At 40.9% G+C, this 14,690-nt stretch overlaps 1 protein-coding gene across 1 annotated transcript; it reads right to left on the bottom strand.

The window, feature by feature from the left end:
- Window positions 1–760: 760 nt before the first annotated feature.
- On the bottom strand, window positions 761–6,294 carry tamm41 (TAM41 mitochondrial translocator assembly and maintenance homolog). Its single transcript, XM_068712303.1, has 8 exons — window positions 5,930–6,294; window positions 5,320–5,502; window positions 5,131–5,223; window positions 4,692–4,842; window positions 3,968–4,113; window positions 2,638–2,803; window positions 2,160–2,222; window positions 761–1,676 (listed from the first exon to the last, which is right to left on the bottom strand). Exons 1-8 carry the CDS (start codon window positions 6,065–6,067, stop codon window positions 1,585–1,587), a joined length of 1,032 nt encoding a protein of 343 aa, XP_068568404.1. The 5' UTR covers window positions 6,068–6,294; the 3' UTR covers window positions 761–1,584.
- Between the last annotated feature and the right edge of the window lie 8,396 nt (window positions 6,295–14,690).

Here is a 14,690-nt window from a genome sequence, read left to right as displayed (position 1 = left end):
CTCATGACGTAATGGCGAACAAAAACAAGTGATAGTAAGGAAGTAATTTCACTCCTGACTGCATTATGATGGACCAGGGAAGGACCAGTATGTCTTTATGACAGCACTGACTACATTCAAATGTATTCTTTTTATTAAAATAACTTTTAGATTATAAGAGGGGAAATTAAAACAGAGTGATTTGATTAACTTATTTTTCTGCAGCAAAATTCTACATACATTTAGATCCTTTATGTACTGAGCCAATGGACAGCACAGTACCAGGACCACACAACTGACAATAAATGGAATGACATTAGTAATGTCATTAATTACGCCTGTGCTTTACCTGCTATAACATCAACATATTGGGTATGGGTAACCCATTGGCAGTGAAAAAAAAAGTTTATGAATATCACAATTGACTTTTTCTTTACTATAAAGTAATACAAATATTACAATAACTTAATCAGTCAAGTTTTCGCTTAGTTAATCCTCCTGAATAGTATCAACAAGAGAGATAATCTAATATGTTGTGTGATAATAATTTGTTACATTATTTTCTAAAAAACTGAGGCGTCATATTTTATGAATTAAGCCGGTTCAGTTAGTAAAGTCAGGCAATCCTAATTAAAGGGCCCAATAGTGAGAACAGGAAAAAAACAGCCCAAATAAAGTGACTCTTGTACTATGACGATCGGCGAAGAAAAACATTTGAGTAATGTAATATATTCAAATATATATATATATAAAAAAAATCATGCAACTGAAAACAAAGTAATCATGGATGCTGTTGTATTGAAATGTTTATCAATCCCAACTCTTGTAACTAAATGACATTACAGCAATAATGAGCAGCATTTTTATCATAAAATAAATGTGATCCTATCTTTTAATTCATGAGCACTGTCATAATTATAGTACAAACATCAAAACTGCTGGTAAAATGTCAAGAGAACAAAGATTGGAGATCTTGGGGAAATTCAAAAGGGGGATAAGGGTGGGTGTGTGTGTGTGTGTGTGTCTGTGTGTGTGTGTAACATGCAACACCAGTCCACATCTGTGAGTTCAATAAAGGGCTCTCTCAGAAATATCATTGTCAATCTCTTCGCTGCCGGTCATCTGACCTTTCACATGAAAAATGCACACTCGCGGTCAAAAGATGACAGCAGACACCAAAGCATTTTCTTTATATACTTGTGGTCCTTTCCTGCATGCTGTGCTCACACCGATTCAGTGCCGTGGCTCTAGAGATAGCCAGTTCCCCAGCCAGTCACTGTAGTCATTATGCAGAAAGGTCCAGTCTGTAGTACCATTAAATGTCAGCCGTAATTCAGTCAGGCTCGTGAAATGTCACCCTTTTTCCTACAACTTTTATGAATCCCGTGATAAAGGGCAGTTGTACGGACGGTTCAACACTATTCAAACACAGACCTACGCCTGCTCAGCGATTCATTTCCTCGAGGCTGTGCAGTGATACAACCAGGAGGGGAGCGCGTGATTCGTCCAGCCACAGTGTGTCAGGGTGAAAATCAAAAAAGATGGATGTCAGTTGTCTGGCTGACAGTTTCTAGAGAAAGACGGATTCCTGGTAAACAGACAGGATCAGGACATCTGCGAGACAGACGGCTTCCTCCTCCAACCCTTCCACATCTTCCTCAGCTTCTTGCAGCTGTACGAGACCGTCTTCCACAAGCCTGGGGAGGAAAAAACAGTTCACTGAATATTAACCATATCAGAAGAACATTATTTCTGAGTTACGTAAATGAGAAAAATGATACTGCTCTCATGTCTGTACAGTAGATGTGACGCTACAGCCAGCAACCAGTTAGCTTAGCTTAGCACAAAGACAGGGAACAGGGGGAAAGAGCTCCCCTGACTGTGTTAATAAAATCCACTAAACACCCTATAAAACCATAAATTATCATTTCTACATGTACACGATTCCAGTACGGATTAAACAAATGTGATATCACGTTAATTATGTTAATTTGTGAGTTTCCTCCTGATTCCAGTCTTAATACTAATAATAAATATGCCATACAGACTTGAGAGCGGTATCAATCTTCCTATGTAGCGCTTGGCAAAAACAGGATAACGCGTGAGCAAAACAACGCCTGACAGTGAAGAATGTAGGATTGTTTTCCAGAATATATAATGAAGAAACAAAGAGTGCCTACCTGCTGTAGCAATGCCTTTGATACTCTGTGTTATACTGGAGGATTTCACAATAGATGAAATACCTGAAGAGGAACAACAAAAACATGCGCAAACATGCAATTATACAACGGCTAACATCTCATCACTCTGAAATATGATTTTGTGATATGCTACTTGTGGATAGAGGCGATACAATCACAAAAAAAATAATTGCCATTTACTAGCTGTGCTACACGTTTGATTCTGATGAACCGATAGGTCATCTCTTGACAATATGGTATAATATATTCCTAACATTATTCATTTGTTGCATAATTCTACCATCATTATTATTCACCCTACACAATGTCAGCCTTGATCTGTGAAACCAACGTGCTCTTTATTTCAGATCGCATGGAGTGAATTTTAATGAATGAATGAATTTGAATGAGAGCGATGACTTTTCCTGTCCTCCTGTCCTTCTGTCCTACATCACTAAACCCATCCGTCAGTCCGAACCTTGTTGAACGACGGCTCCACAGTCTGGGTCCTGAGCAACCTGCAGCAGAATCTCCTCCACGTCTCGGTTTTTCCCCGGAGGATCGACCAGCTTTGTGATCCTCTGCTGGAGGGTCCGGGGCAACGCCATCAGCTGGATGAACTGGCCCTCTGGGCTTTTGTCAACCTGCAGGCACACAAAGGAGAATAAACGAACAGCGATGCCTAGAATAGGCTGAGCACCACTGTCGCATCCACAGGTCTCATGTGACACTAATGTAGGCCAATAAACAAAGTGCATTGTTGTGAGGAGCCTGTATAAATACATCTCAAGATGATAAAACTATGATGTTTAGGAGAAAGTATCGGAGTGGGTGAAACTATATTGACTTTAAACACTCAAGATTTAAAAACACCAGTTAGAAACTTCTGTACGAAGGAGCTGGTTCGCGTGTGCGGGACTTCTACCGCACGGTCTAACGACGTACAAGGGGCGCAAGTGTATTTCCCATAATGCAAAACTCACAGCGCACAATTCCCCCAAAGCACTGTTCACTGCAAAGTGTGTCACTCATACACACATAAAAACCCTCCTAACCACTTATTCTTGTTATTCCAGGATGGTGTGATGAGTATTTCCTTGGTATAACAGGGAGTGGTGATGACATTTAATAGTAGTAATAATTAAAAAAAAAAAAAAAGAAGATTAAATACCTTACAGCAGTAAACATGAAAGAGGATTATTATATTAAACCATTAAATATGCAAACAGAGGCACATGTTGAAGTAGTTGATAATGTATTAAAGCAGGTAACAGGGCAGAGCGCCAGGTCAGTCACACCCCATCTAACGTTTACTACCAAGGCTGTGAGCACACGGTGTACTAATCAGGTCAAAGCTGTGCTCATGTTAGTTTAAACAGGTGTTTACCAAGTTTACCGACAAGGCGACACACGGAACACCTTTTCTTTAAAAAGGCAGTACAGACACGCATTTTAAGGCAGTTACGGCAATCTGTGTTTCTTTTTAAATATTTCTGTCACCATTTTCTTGAAAGAGTTTCAAGGTATTACATTTAGAATTACAGACATATTTGGGCAAGTTGGAAGTAGAGTACACCTTTATACAGCAGACTGCCTGGAGATCCACAAACTTTGCTTATGAGGAATGGAACATCAAGAGCGATTTCTCACATTGATACCCGTGGATTTTTGAGACACACAGGTAATAATGACACACGACGAGTGACAGGGGAAAACTGTATATACAGCACACAGTGCGCTCTAGTGTTGCTCCCATATCAAGTGAGACAACACAAGTGTGTTGCGTTTGGAGCATTTAAGCGTGTTACCTCCAGCTTCCCGTGTTGAGGTTTGTAGACCACTTGAGGGCAGTCTCGCAGGAGGTTGCTGTACAGAATCCGGAAGTGCTGAATGTTGTCCTTGACGATGTTGGCCACCTTAGATTTATCTTCTCCGATCACCATTCTAAAATCCCCTGAAGAAGAAGGCACAGACAAAATGTTTTCCCTGAAGTGTATTATATTTGCTTTACAGTTTTCCATCTTTGCTGCAGTAAGGTGAGACAATATACGCTTTACTGAGCCCAAGAGAGGAAAATCCAGGTGTTGCAGCAGCACAACAATATAAACAGGAACATAGCAGTATTACACACAGATATTAAACTCCTTCTGGTGTTCAGTTTCCAGTGAAAAATGTGATACAACACTCATTATGCATGACTCATGACCTTCTGCTTCTGTAGGGAACCTACACGGCAACACTGTAGCACATTGTAGCATGAAAACATTTGTTGGGTTCAACAATAATTCAGTTGCTTCAATTTCACGTGTGTGTGTGTGTGTGTGTGTGTGTGTGTGTGTGTGTGTGTGTGTGTGTAATTGGGAGAGAAAGGGAAAAAAAGAGGAATTATTTTCCTATCTAAATCTACAACTCATCTCGGTGCAATTACTACAGCTTATTCCATACATTTGTGTCCAAGCATGCATGCGCCTTATATATACGTGTACGTGTTTAATCTTCATCTGGCTTTTTAGAGTCGTGTGGGTTAGTTACCGGCATAAGAAAGACCAGCTATCTGCAGGAAGAGGTCTTCCTCAGTGAAGCTCTCCGGCAGCATGAGGAAGGAGGCCGTCACAGCACTCTTCAGGTTGGCCACCAGAGCAGCTCGGAGCTTTCCATTCTCATTCTGCAGCAGCATCTTTACCTGCATGGGAACACGCATGAACACACACACACAAGCATGAATGTGTACATTTGTGCAACCTGAAGATTAAACTGAATAGGGAGTCAATATTTAAAGAGTCCCGAGAGTGTGCAACAAGACAGTCCTGTAGTCTTTAAAAAAAATAAAATAATACATTCCACTGTTTCAACATATCTTAAATAACTTTGTAAATAAAAGTTTGTCTCATAGATGGTTGCACAATAAAATAATCCACTCAGTTTAATCTAATTGATAAAAAAAAAAAAAACAGTTATTCATGAGACTTACTGGTTTGTGAAGGCGTCCAGCAACATACATGGTCTTCCAGTGCATCAGGTCATCTATGAGAGACTCTGTACTAATCACACCATATTTGATTATCTGAGAAGAATAGGAGAAGGTCATTAAAGTGTGTAGTTCATAAAGTGTAGCTAGAGATGTAGTGAATTACTGTTACTGAGACTTCAGTGTAAGTACCTTTCCGTCCACAGGCACCAGTGTGTTGTAGTACACAGAAGCCCCGTGTTGACTTTGTACGGAGCTGATCATAGTGGGCCCCAGCAGCTTGAGGATGGAGTAGTGTTTGCGATTCTGCAGCAGATTCATGGTGTGCCACGTCACCGGGTCGTCCACCGCAAACACAAAGTCCAGCATGTTCTTCTGTATACGTCAAAAAAATGTAAACAAAACACAAGAACATTACACGTTCTTATCCAATGAGATAGGATAACAGCTTCAAATTCTAACATTCAACTCTGCTTGTTTATCAACTTCCATAAAGGTTCATATTGTGATGTGATGATATTGTGAGTTATGTTGTCCAAATTAATGAAACTGAGCAAACAGTAATTCAAAATAAGTTATTGATTGTCTTATAGTTACACGTGTGAAGAGTGTTGTGGAGCAAAGCTTATGGCACTGAAAATATTTGGATTATTTTATGTTACATCTTTGCGACAGATACTTTGGGACCTTTAGTCTGAAAATACTTGACAACAGCGTCACTGTGCCGACGTAGTAACGTTAGAGTTAACGTTAGTTTACGGTTTGTCACGAGCAGAGTTTGTAAGCTAACAGATCAACGTACCTCCATTTGACCTTGGTGGGTCCCGTGCTGTTTAAAAACACCAGAGCCATAGGCAAAAGCTAGACTGATGTCCTGAGGGAACTGTGATAAAATCCGCCTGTAGAGCACGCCGGTGCTGTGCAAAGTTGGAAGAGTCATTTTGAAATAAGTTAGCTAGGATAGCTTTCCAGCAACAACACGAGCTGGTTTATGAGCGAAATATCGGAATAAACAATGAGTAAAGCGACGTTTCTGCAGCATACAGTGAAAGACACATTTCAGACGGAGAGGCTCTGCGCCACTAAACGCGACAACTGCCACTGAAAAGCACTACAATTTAGAGTTTTTTTGCGTTTAAATGCGTCCACCAGGTCAGTATGGGTCGCTGTGCTCTTGACAGTCGACTAAAATGTGCGTCACAGAGTGCGCTGCGGGCTAGAGGCTCATGGGAAATGGAGTCAGACATGGAAGGTAAGCAAAATGAGCCAAAATAACCATTATTGTGTGAGTTATTTTGCACGTAGCTTCTTCTATGATTTCATACCGTCGTGAAATGTAAACTGGGCAACACATGGCAGTATTTTATTTTTTAGTAAATTTAAGTAGCTCTTAAATTAGCCAGCAGAGGGGATTTTTCGACCAAGTTTAGCTAACGTTAGTTAGCTGTTAAGTGTCAATAAGCTAAAGGTGATTTGTATGGATAGTATTACACAAAATCATTTAAAGCCCTGTACATTGCCTTCATTCTGAATTTTTTCCCCCCATTTCTTTTGACGTAATGCATTAATCTTTCTGAAGTTAATTATAATTTTGAGAGACTGATATGATAAGCTTATGTTTCAATAAGCGCTAATGTCTGAAGTTCCTTTCACAAAGCACAGTAGCTGCATGTGAAGTGCTAAGCTGAACAATCATCAAACAATCAAACAAGTCTGTTTTTCTTTGTTATGTATTTGAGAAAGAATAAAATTGACTCAGGAAAGGTCATTTAATTAGATTAGTTTTCTCTATTCTCAAGTTTCATTTTCCGTGGTGTTTGAATTTTGTATTACGTTGCACATGTTGTAAAAAAAATCTATGATAATTTAATGATCCTGACATGATAATACTGATTGCTCCTGACGGGATCCAGACTTTTATATTTGGCGGGGGAGTTTGGGGCTTGAACTCTTGGAGATAATACATAAACACTGAGAAAACAAATGACAGCAAATACTGCAGTTAAACCTCCTTTAAATCAAAAGACACCAAAGTACTGCAGCAGTCAAAGCCAAACAGCTTCTGAGGCCATCATCATTCTTCTCTCTAGTGGTATAGGCCCAAAGCTCACATCTATTGGAGTGAATTAATATTGAATTTAGAGTGATGACGATCGGCGATACGTCTGGAGCTCATTATGGGACTGTCAAGGGTTGGACAAATACTATCTTCCTAGTAATTTATGTAAACCATCGTTTCAGCCAAATGAATATTGATGAGGTCACTGAATCCTGACTAACAGGCTCACTCATTCTGTGAAAGTGCCTTAATTCAGGGAAAGTGAAGCACCATTAGGAACAAAAACAACATTAATTCTATACTACATCATGTTCCTGTTGAATTAATTCTTGACCCTATACTTCAACCAGTGTGGCTTCATTACCTTCTCCTCATAGGTTGTGCAGTTAAAGTTTAAGAGCGGTAAACACAACGCTGACATATCACGTTATGAAGCTGATATGGGGAACGTGTTAGCAAACAGTTAGCACTCATCTGCACTCTACAAATGCACTGTGAGTCCAGTATTCACTCTCCTATTAGCTGTGGTTTGCTCTCCTACTCTTCAGTAACTATGTTTAGCAGCTATAGTGGCTAACTTGTGTGTCTGCCATTTGGTGCTGGCATTTAAACAAGGTTGATCACGGTCGTGAGAGCCAACCAAAACTGTAAAACTGCAGGCCCTAAAACCAAAACAATGAGCCGTAAAGAGCAAAATCCTCTGCAGAGGTAAAAGGGAACCGCACAGTTGGGCGATGATCATCAATGAGCAACACTTGTCACATGACACAGTATTTTTTTTTTCCATTGTTAATGTAAAAATACTCTATAGTGCCGTTTTAAACCTGCAAAAATATGTTCTACGGGGTGGAAACAACTTGTGGATACATTAACATATCCTCACCTTTTTATGCTGATAAAAAGCTCTGTTTTCACTCTTTACCTACTAAGTGCTGAGGAAAAAAATATCTGTCCCTTTTGGCTGCTAAATGCTCCACTGTGTTCACCAGCTAGTCGCTAACTCAGTCTGGCTGTTTGCTGTTGAGCGGGTGGTGAACACTGTTTTTTTTTCAAGGAAAGTTTTCACTGAAAAATGTCGCCTGATGTGGCCAAAACAGCGCTATGAGGGTGGTAAGTGTGAACCAAAATATAGCTGTTGTAACCGAAGAGCTGAGAGTTGCTCTAAAGACAATCTGAGCTGCAGCTTTGTGTGATAATTGGCTGTAGGTGCATCAGTACGAGAGACCCCTTTCACATCGATCATTGTCCATCATTTAAGGACAACCACACAATATAGTCGACAGTATGTGGAGAAAAAACAACAACTAAAAATCTCTTTTGAGTTGTAGGCAGGGCATGAGGCAGGCGAAGAAGAAGAAGAAGAAGAAGGAGGATATACATTTCCACTGATTTCACACCTCGGTCTCTTCTCACAGAGTGTGTGTGGGCCAGTGTGAAAATGAAACCTGCAGAGAAGGTTGTCTTTGTAACTTCTTGTTTGGAACCAAAACATTTCATTAAGCTGAATCAATATTTGTGGTGTTTGGTGATTAGTCACATGATCTGCAGCTCGCAGTAACTCTCCCCGAGTTTGAGTGACAGCCTCAGGAACAGTTCATTTCAATGTTAGCAGCTTTAATGGTTCGGCAAACAGTCAGACTGCAGTTTAATGCTGCTGGTGTTACATAAACATCAAGTCAGTCACTTAGTTCACAGGAATATTTTAATTAAACTACAAGAAGAAGAATACAGATTATAGGGAATAGTGCAAATGCTCTCTGGCATTTTAAAGCTCACCTGATAGTAATTCACCAGCTTGCATATACACTCATGTATACACACACACACACACACACACACACACACACACACACACACACACACACACACATGCACTAAATAGGGGAATCTTTTCAGCTTTTGCACGCCTGTTGCCATGGAGATTGCCATTGCTGCCCATGCCGAGTGATGGAACATCAAAAGAAAATGCTCCATTAAACACACACACACACACACACTTGTGTAGATGCACAGCTGCTCAAGGCCCCCAGAAGAAGAGACAAACAGAAGCAGCCACTTTAATCTTACTCCACTGAAGGGTGACAGTGTCACCGAGCAGGAATGAAGCCGGTAATATTCATCATATGGGAGTCATAAGCAGAGCTGAAATACACATTTGAGGTTAGATGAGACACGATTAGTACCTTGAGTGACAATGTTATTTGTTTCTAATGCTCTTGCGGGTCACTTACATTTGCGGATTGGTGCTATTTCTGTAATACTTAACATATTTGCTGTTCAACACCTGGCTCCTGTTGATTATTTATGAATGAACTCTGAGACGGATTGATGCCAGCTTCCTGTCTTGTATTCTCGTATTCTGTTATACTAAATAGTACAGACCACTCTGGTGTCACATGTGAAAATTGTTGCCACATAGTTTTGGTCATGTTGTATATCCAACAAACCCATCGCAACAGGCTGTTGTAACCTGTAACGCTTTGTACCATTACTGCAGTTCATAAGCCCTCCACCCCCAGCATCCACCTGTATCTCTGTTCAGGGGGGAATTATTATCGCCACTCCCAAATCCCAGCTGCGCTGAGCTTTGTTTATCATCGTGGTGAGCGATGAGGAAGGAGCCTAAACAGCAAACATCAGCTGTAGGTATTCTGCATTCATACGATGCTTCACGACAAGGTAGTTGGGCGACTGCAAGGTTTATAATGCATGTAGGTATTACTAAACCTTCGCGTCTACCTTCCCATCCTTGTGGGTAGAACTGCTCGTCAGTGTGCTGATTGTTCATTCTTTTACTTTTATTGTTGTGCTTTCCAAGTCAACTTCTGTTCCACTCGTTGCCATGGCATTTTTGAATCTAGAATTCTGTGCTGTGCCTAAAAATGTTCAAAAACAAATGTAGAGTAGAGTTCGGCCTATCGCAAATCAGTCTATATCAGTCTCTTCAGCGCTGCAAGACACTCTGCAGAGTGCATTGTGCTATGTGTGTGTGTGTGTGTGTGTGTGTGTGTGTGTCTAGTGCACACACGCACCTGGTCAAATGGTGTTTTGGGGGATTTGCTGGGTAGTGTGTGGGTGTGTTCATTTTGTAGCTCCATCCATCAGAACACACAGCGCTGTTTAAGTTCATTCAGAGAGCTATCATTTATAATAGCTCTGCTGAATCTGCATTATTCCCTCAAGTAGCTTCAAAGTCAAGGATAGACTTTGTGTTTTTTCTTGTTTTGAACTGACTCATAGCATCCGGACTCATTTGTAATGCAAGAGGCACAGTGAAGAGACCTCTGTGAGGGTCTAGGATTGTAGACCTCGTGTTAAGACGAGACTAGACTGTGACTTTATATCATTATGTAACCCATTATGGAGCCCCCTGTGTTCTCAATTAACCTGATACATCGGAGATGACTCCCTGCAAGGAACACTTCCATTTATTAACTTCTGTGCTTCAGTATTAGCCGCCCCATTACATCTAGTCATTAAACTAGATTATTTGTCAGTTGAAAGTTGAGTTGAAATTGAATTGAATAATTCATCAAAATAGTCGAATTTGCAATTATACGCATGGCCCCCGCTGAGGTTGTAGCATGTGTTACACCATGTCATGAAAACTACCGTCAATGCCAGATGTGCGCAGAGCTGTTCACATTTTTCATGGATTATCTAAATTGAGCCAGTGAAGCCACAGGAGGTTTGACCCTGGTATACTCACACACACACACACACACACACACACACACACACACACACACACACACACACACACACACACACACACAGATATCTGCAGTTAATCCCCCCAAAGCAGCATTTAATCAGGCCCGTGCTCACGCACAGACACAAACAGAAACACACACACACACACACACACACACACACCAACAGTAAAAGTCATGAAACGTGAAAATATCCTACCTAACATAGAGTTTTATGTTCTAAAATATATTTTTTATTATTGAAGGAATACTGTAATGATTTAGTTCATTGATCTGTTCAAAATATTGAATTCAATTACTTTCACTCAAATGTGGACTTCTTGTGTGTGTGTGTATGTGTGTGTGCGTGTGTGTGTGTGTGTGTGTGTGTGTGTGTGTGTGTGTGTGTGTGTGTGTGTGTGTGCATACTGGCCTTAACAGTGAGGGCACTTGAAACAGCTGATTATGTTTCTATGTCAGCATCTGTGCTTCTATGTGTATGCCAGTTTGTGTGTGGACGTGTGCGAGCATGTGTGTTGACAGATGAGTGGTGCTCCTGGCATTGTGGATCTGCTGTTAGTGTGTATTTTTATCCAATGCAGCAGCACGAGGCAGATCACATCGTACTCTACAGTACAGGTATTCTATACTTAATCAATAGTGGTGTGTTGGGAGCAGAAAGTGAAGCCAATGCAGAAGTGCCTTCAATTTATAGTCAGGGGGGGCGACTCCTCTGGTAGCAAAAAGAAGTCCGATTGTATAGAAGTCTAAGAGAAAATGACCCTACTTCTCACTTGATCATCACCTCAGTAAACATTGTGAACATGAGTTTTCTTTATTACAGAGTGATGGTCATTTTGTAAATAGTGGTCCCATTTACTGGCTACCTTTTGAATGACATGTTGCTAACAGAGCCGTGTACGTCACTCCTCCGCAGTATAAAAATACGGTCGCTTCCATCCTCTGGTTGCAAAAAAACAAGATGGTGATATACGGTTGTTATAGAAGTTAACCTCAAAGTCAAGATGAAATGAAAAATGCTTTTTTAACCACTCTAGATCACATCCCTGTATTGTGCACCTGTTTAACTATATAAGCAGAAAAAATACAACAAATACATTTCTTTGTATTTCTATATCAATAATCCAATCATCGTTTCTTCCTGTAAAAACAAAATATGTTGTGTGGTTACGTGAGCTAGTACCACCAATTTCAACCATAAATATCATGACATCCATCCATCAATCAATCTGCAACTTTCAGCGACAAAGGAAGGTGTGTGTGGAGCCGCAGTAGCTTTGTATCGCGCTACGTTCTAAGCCCGCCCACTTTTTTGTGGTTCAATCAAATGTGAAGGATTTGATTTAAATCCCTCTTGTAATTGTACACCTCTCAAATCTTACATTTCCCTGCGGAACACTCACAGAATAGAAGTTAAAGACGCTCTAACTTCAGTTTCACTGGGGCTTTAAATGTTTCCGTTATGTCGCGTATCTATTTTTGTATCTGTAACCTCTTCTGTGTTTGGCGGTCGTGATCTGCCCGTGACCCGTTAGACGGTTGCCTTAACTCTTTTTTTTTTCTCAGATGCAGAGCGATACTGAATGTGCAAAGGAATTAGACATCATAGCCTTTAGTGTGTGGTTAATATATCACAGCTATGAACCAATCAGATTGCCTAATTTGAGCTACCGGTGTTCAAATTTGACAACACACGGAAGTCAAACGAGGTGAGGAAACACGAGGAAGCAATCCTATTGGTCAGCCTTTTCTCAACTGAAGGAGGGTTGGGCTAATCATTGATGCTGTAAATGCTGCAGTGTGTCTTTGTCACTGGTTGTAAAAAAAAAAAAAAAAAAAGAGAGAGGAAAAAATGAAGCACAAATTGCCAAATGTGAAGTCTTTGCAATCATTTCATGCACACACGTATTATTAAAGAAATGTTGTGTATGTGTGTCATGAAACATGTAGGCCAGAACGAGCTTAGGATGTCGCTACATTTTATTACACTGCAGCTCTGTGACTCACTCGGCTCTCTTCTGGTTGACTTAACACAGCCACCCCCACCCCCCACCCCCCCTCTCTCTCCTCAATGGACTTGCCTCATCGTGACCACAAATGTGCACTCACATGTTTCTTTGAAAGTGAAGTGGGTTCACCTTTTTTTTTCTTTTTTTTCCTGTCATCAGTACATTTAGTGTCCCGTCATATGAATTTGGACGAATCCTCGAGGCGTTTTTTTTATTTGTTTTTTTTTAATAGATTTAAAAGCACAGTCCACATCTCTGTTGTTTTATTTTAAACACGAGGGGCAAAGTGGTGGCTGATGGAATCCGGTGCAATATTGTGCAGTAATCTAGACACCACTCACTCCTCGCCTGTGTAAAATACCCCCAAATCATGAGTCACTCACAAATAGCTGAGGTTGAAAAGAGATGCGGCCATATGAGCTGAAGAGCAGCCTTTCAATGGCGTAAAGGTCAACGAATATATTTCCATCAATTGAGATCGAGTCAGTGCTATAAAGCTGTTTGCTTCCACAAACCTCAATGCTTGATGTGGAATGAGCCGTTGAATCTGATAATTGGTTTGTAGAATATTTCTAAATTAGTGAGCACTTTACATCCTTCAAGGGATATTTTCCCTTTTAAGACAAGATGGAGGAACTGTGGCTCTATATTTTCTTCTACTGCAGTCTCTCTGCTCTTCTTCGTGTGGCTTAGACGTGTGTGGGATTTTTTATTTATTTTTTCCCGCTTGAATAATCTCTTTTCTCTCTCTTTTGTCCTGTCGTCTTCTGAATGTTTTTTTTTTTCTTCTTCTTTGAATTAAAGCTTGGAGCAGCAAACGGTGCAGACAGCTGTATCTGCTGCTGCTGGCATTTAGGAGAAGTGCTCTTCTAATTCCCTTAAATAGTGACTGCATCAGAGACACGGAAATAAATAGTGTGACGCGGTGTAGAAAAGAAAGTGTATCTACTCTCTAACTGAAAGGACTCGGGAGTGTGTTTGTGTCATCCATGTTTTTTAATGTTCCGCAAGGAAGTGAAGGTTTTCACGGACGTATTTCATGATAGAAACCTACTATTTTGATACCCTTTGATTTCTCCTGCTTTAACATACAAATGCTAAAGTGCCCTTAAGGGAAATCATAAGGAAAATCTTACTGCAAACAGGGTCTCCTCAAGCGTCACCATTACATGTTCCGCTTTCTTAGGCTGCAGAACAGCGCACGTTATTGAGGAGCAACACGTTCCACTGGAGGGAATCATTTAAGGGATTAAATCAGTCGATAGAAGCCATCGCCGTGGAATGAACCTCTGTCCTTCTCCTCTCCTTCCTCTGTTCTCCCACTGTCCTCTACCTAGGCTTCTTCACTACAGTGGTTAGAATTACAAATCAACCCTGCCCTGCTTTTTGCCAAAAAAAAAATGTAATGAAAAAATATGGGCATAAGCACATTCTCAGAGGGGGGTGGGGTGGAGGTATTTATTTATTTTAGCTCTGTGAGAATTAATCCACTAGAAATACATGAGCCCACAATGGCATGAAAAGAGATGAGGGGAAAACAGTTTGGGATGGACGGTAGAAAGATGGATGGAAGGATGGCGGGAGAAGGAGGCGGGGCTTGGGTGGATGGTGTTTCCATCTCTTAACCCCACCTTATGGGCGCTCGCAGGAAACCCCTTCCAGTGGCTGCACACGGCACGCAAGCGCTACAAGGCTGCAGCACGACACGCACACGTAGCCTATGATGTAGGAGGATGATGACAGGAGAGGAGGAGGCGGGGGGAGGGGGAGACAGCCAGTGAG

This window comes from Cebidichthys violaceus, unplaced genomic scaffold (assembly GCF_023349555.1).
Source record: "Cebidichthys violaceus isolate CVI_PGR_0920_01 unplaced genomic scaffold, fCebVio1.0.p SCAF_17, whole genome shotgun sequence".
Classification (NCBI taxonomy): Eukaryota; Metazoa; Chordata; class Actinopteri; order Perciformes; family Stichaeidae; genus Cebidichthys; species Cebidichthys violaceus.
The sequence above is the reverse complement of the archived record's forward strand: the minus strand, read 5'-3'. Positions and strand labels throughout refer to the sequence as shown.

Bases quoted from the DNA above. Each gene is read 5' to 3' on its own strand.
- tamm41 (XM_068712303.1), bottom strand. From the start codon at position 6,067: ATGACTCTTCCAACTTTGCACAGCACCGGCGTGCTCTACAGGCGGATT. The intron at 5,224-5,319 runs GTACTTACACTG...TATTCTTCTCAG, and splicing joins TGGTGCCTGTGGACGGAAAG to ATAATCAAATATGGTGTGAT. The intron at 2,223-2,637 runs GTTCGGACTGAC...GTTCCTCTTCAG, and splicing joins TGGAGCCGTCGTTCAACAAG to GTATTTCATCTATTGTGAAA.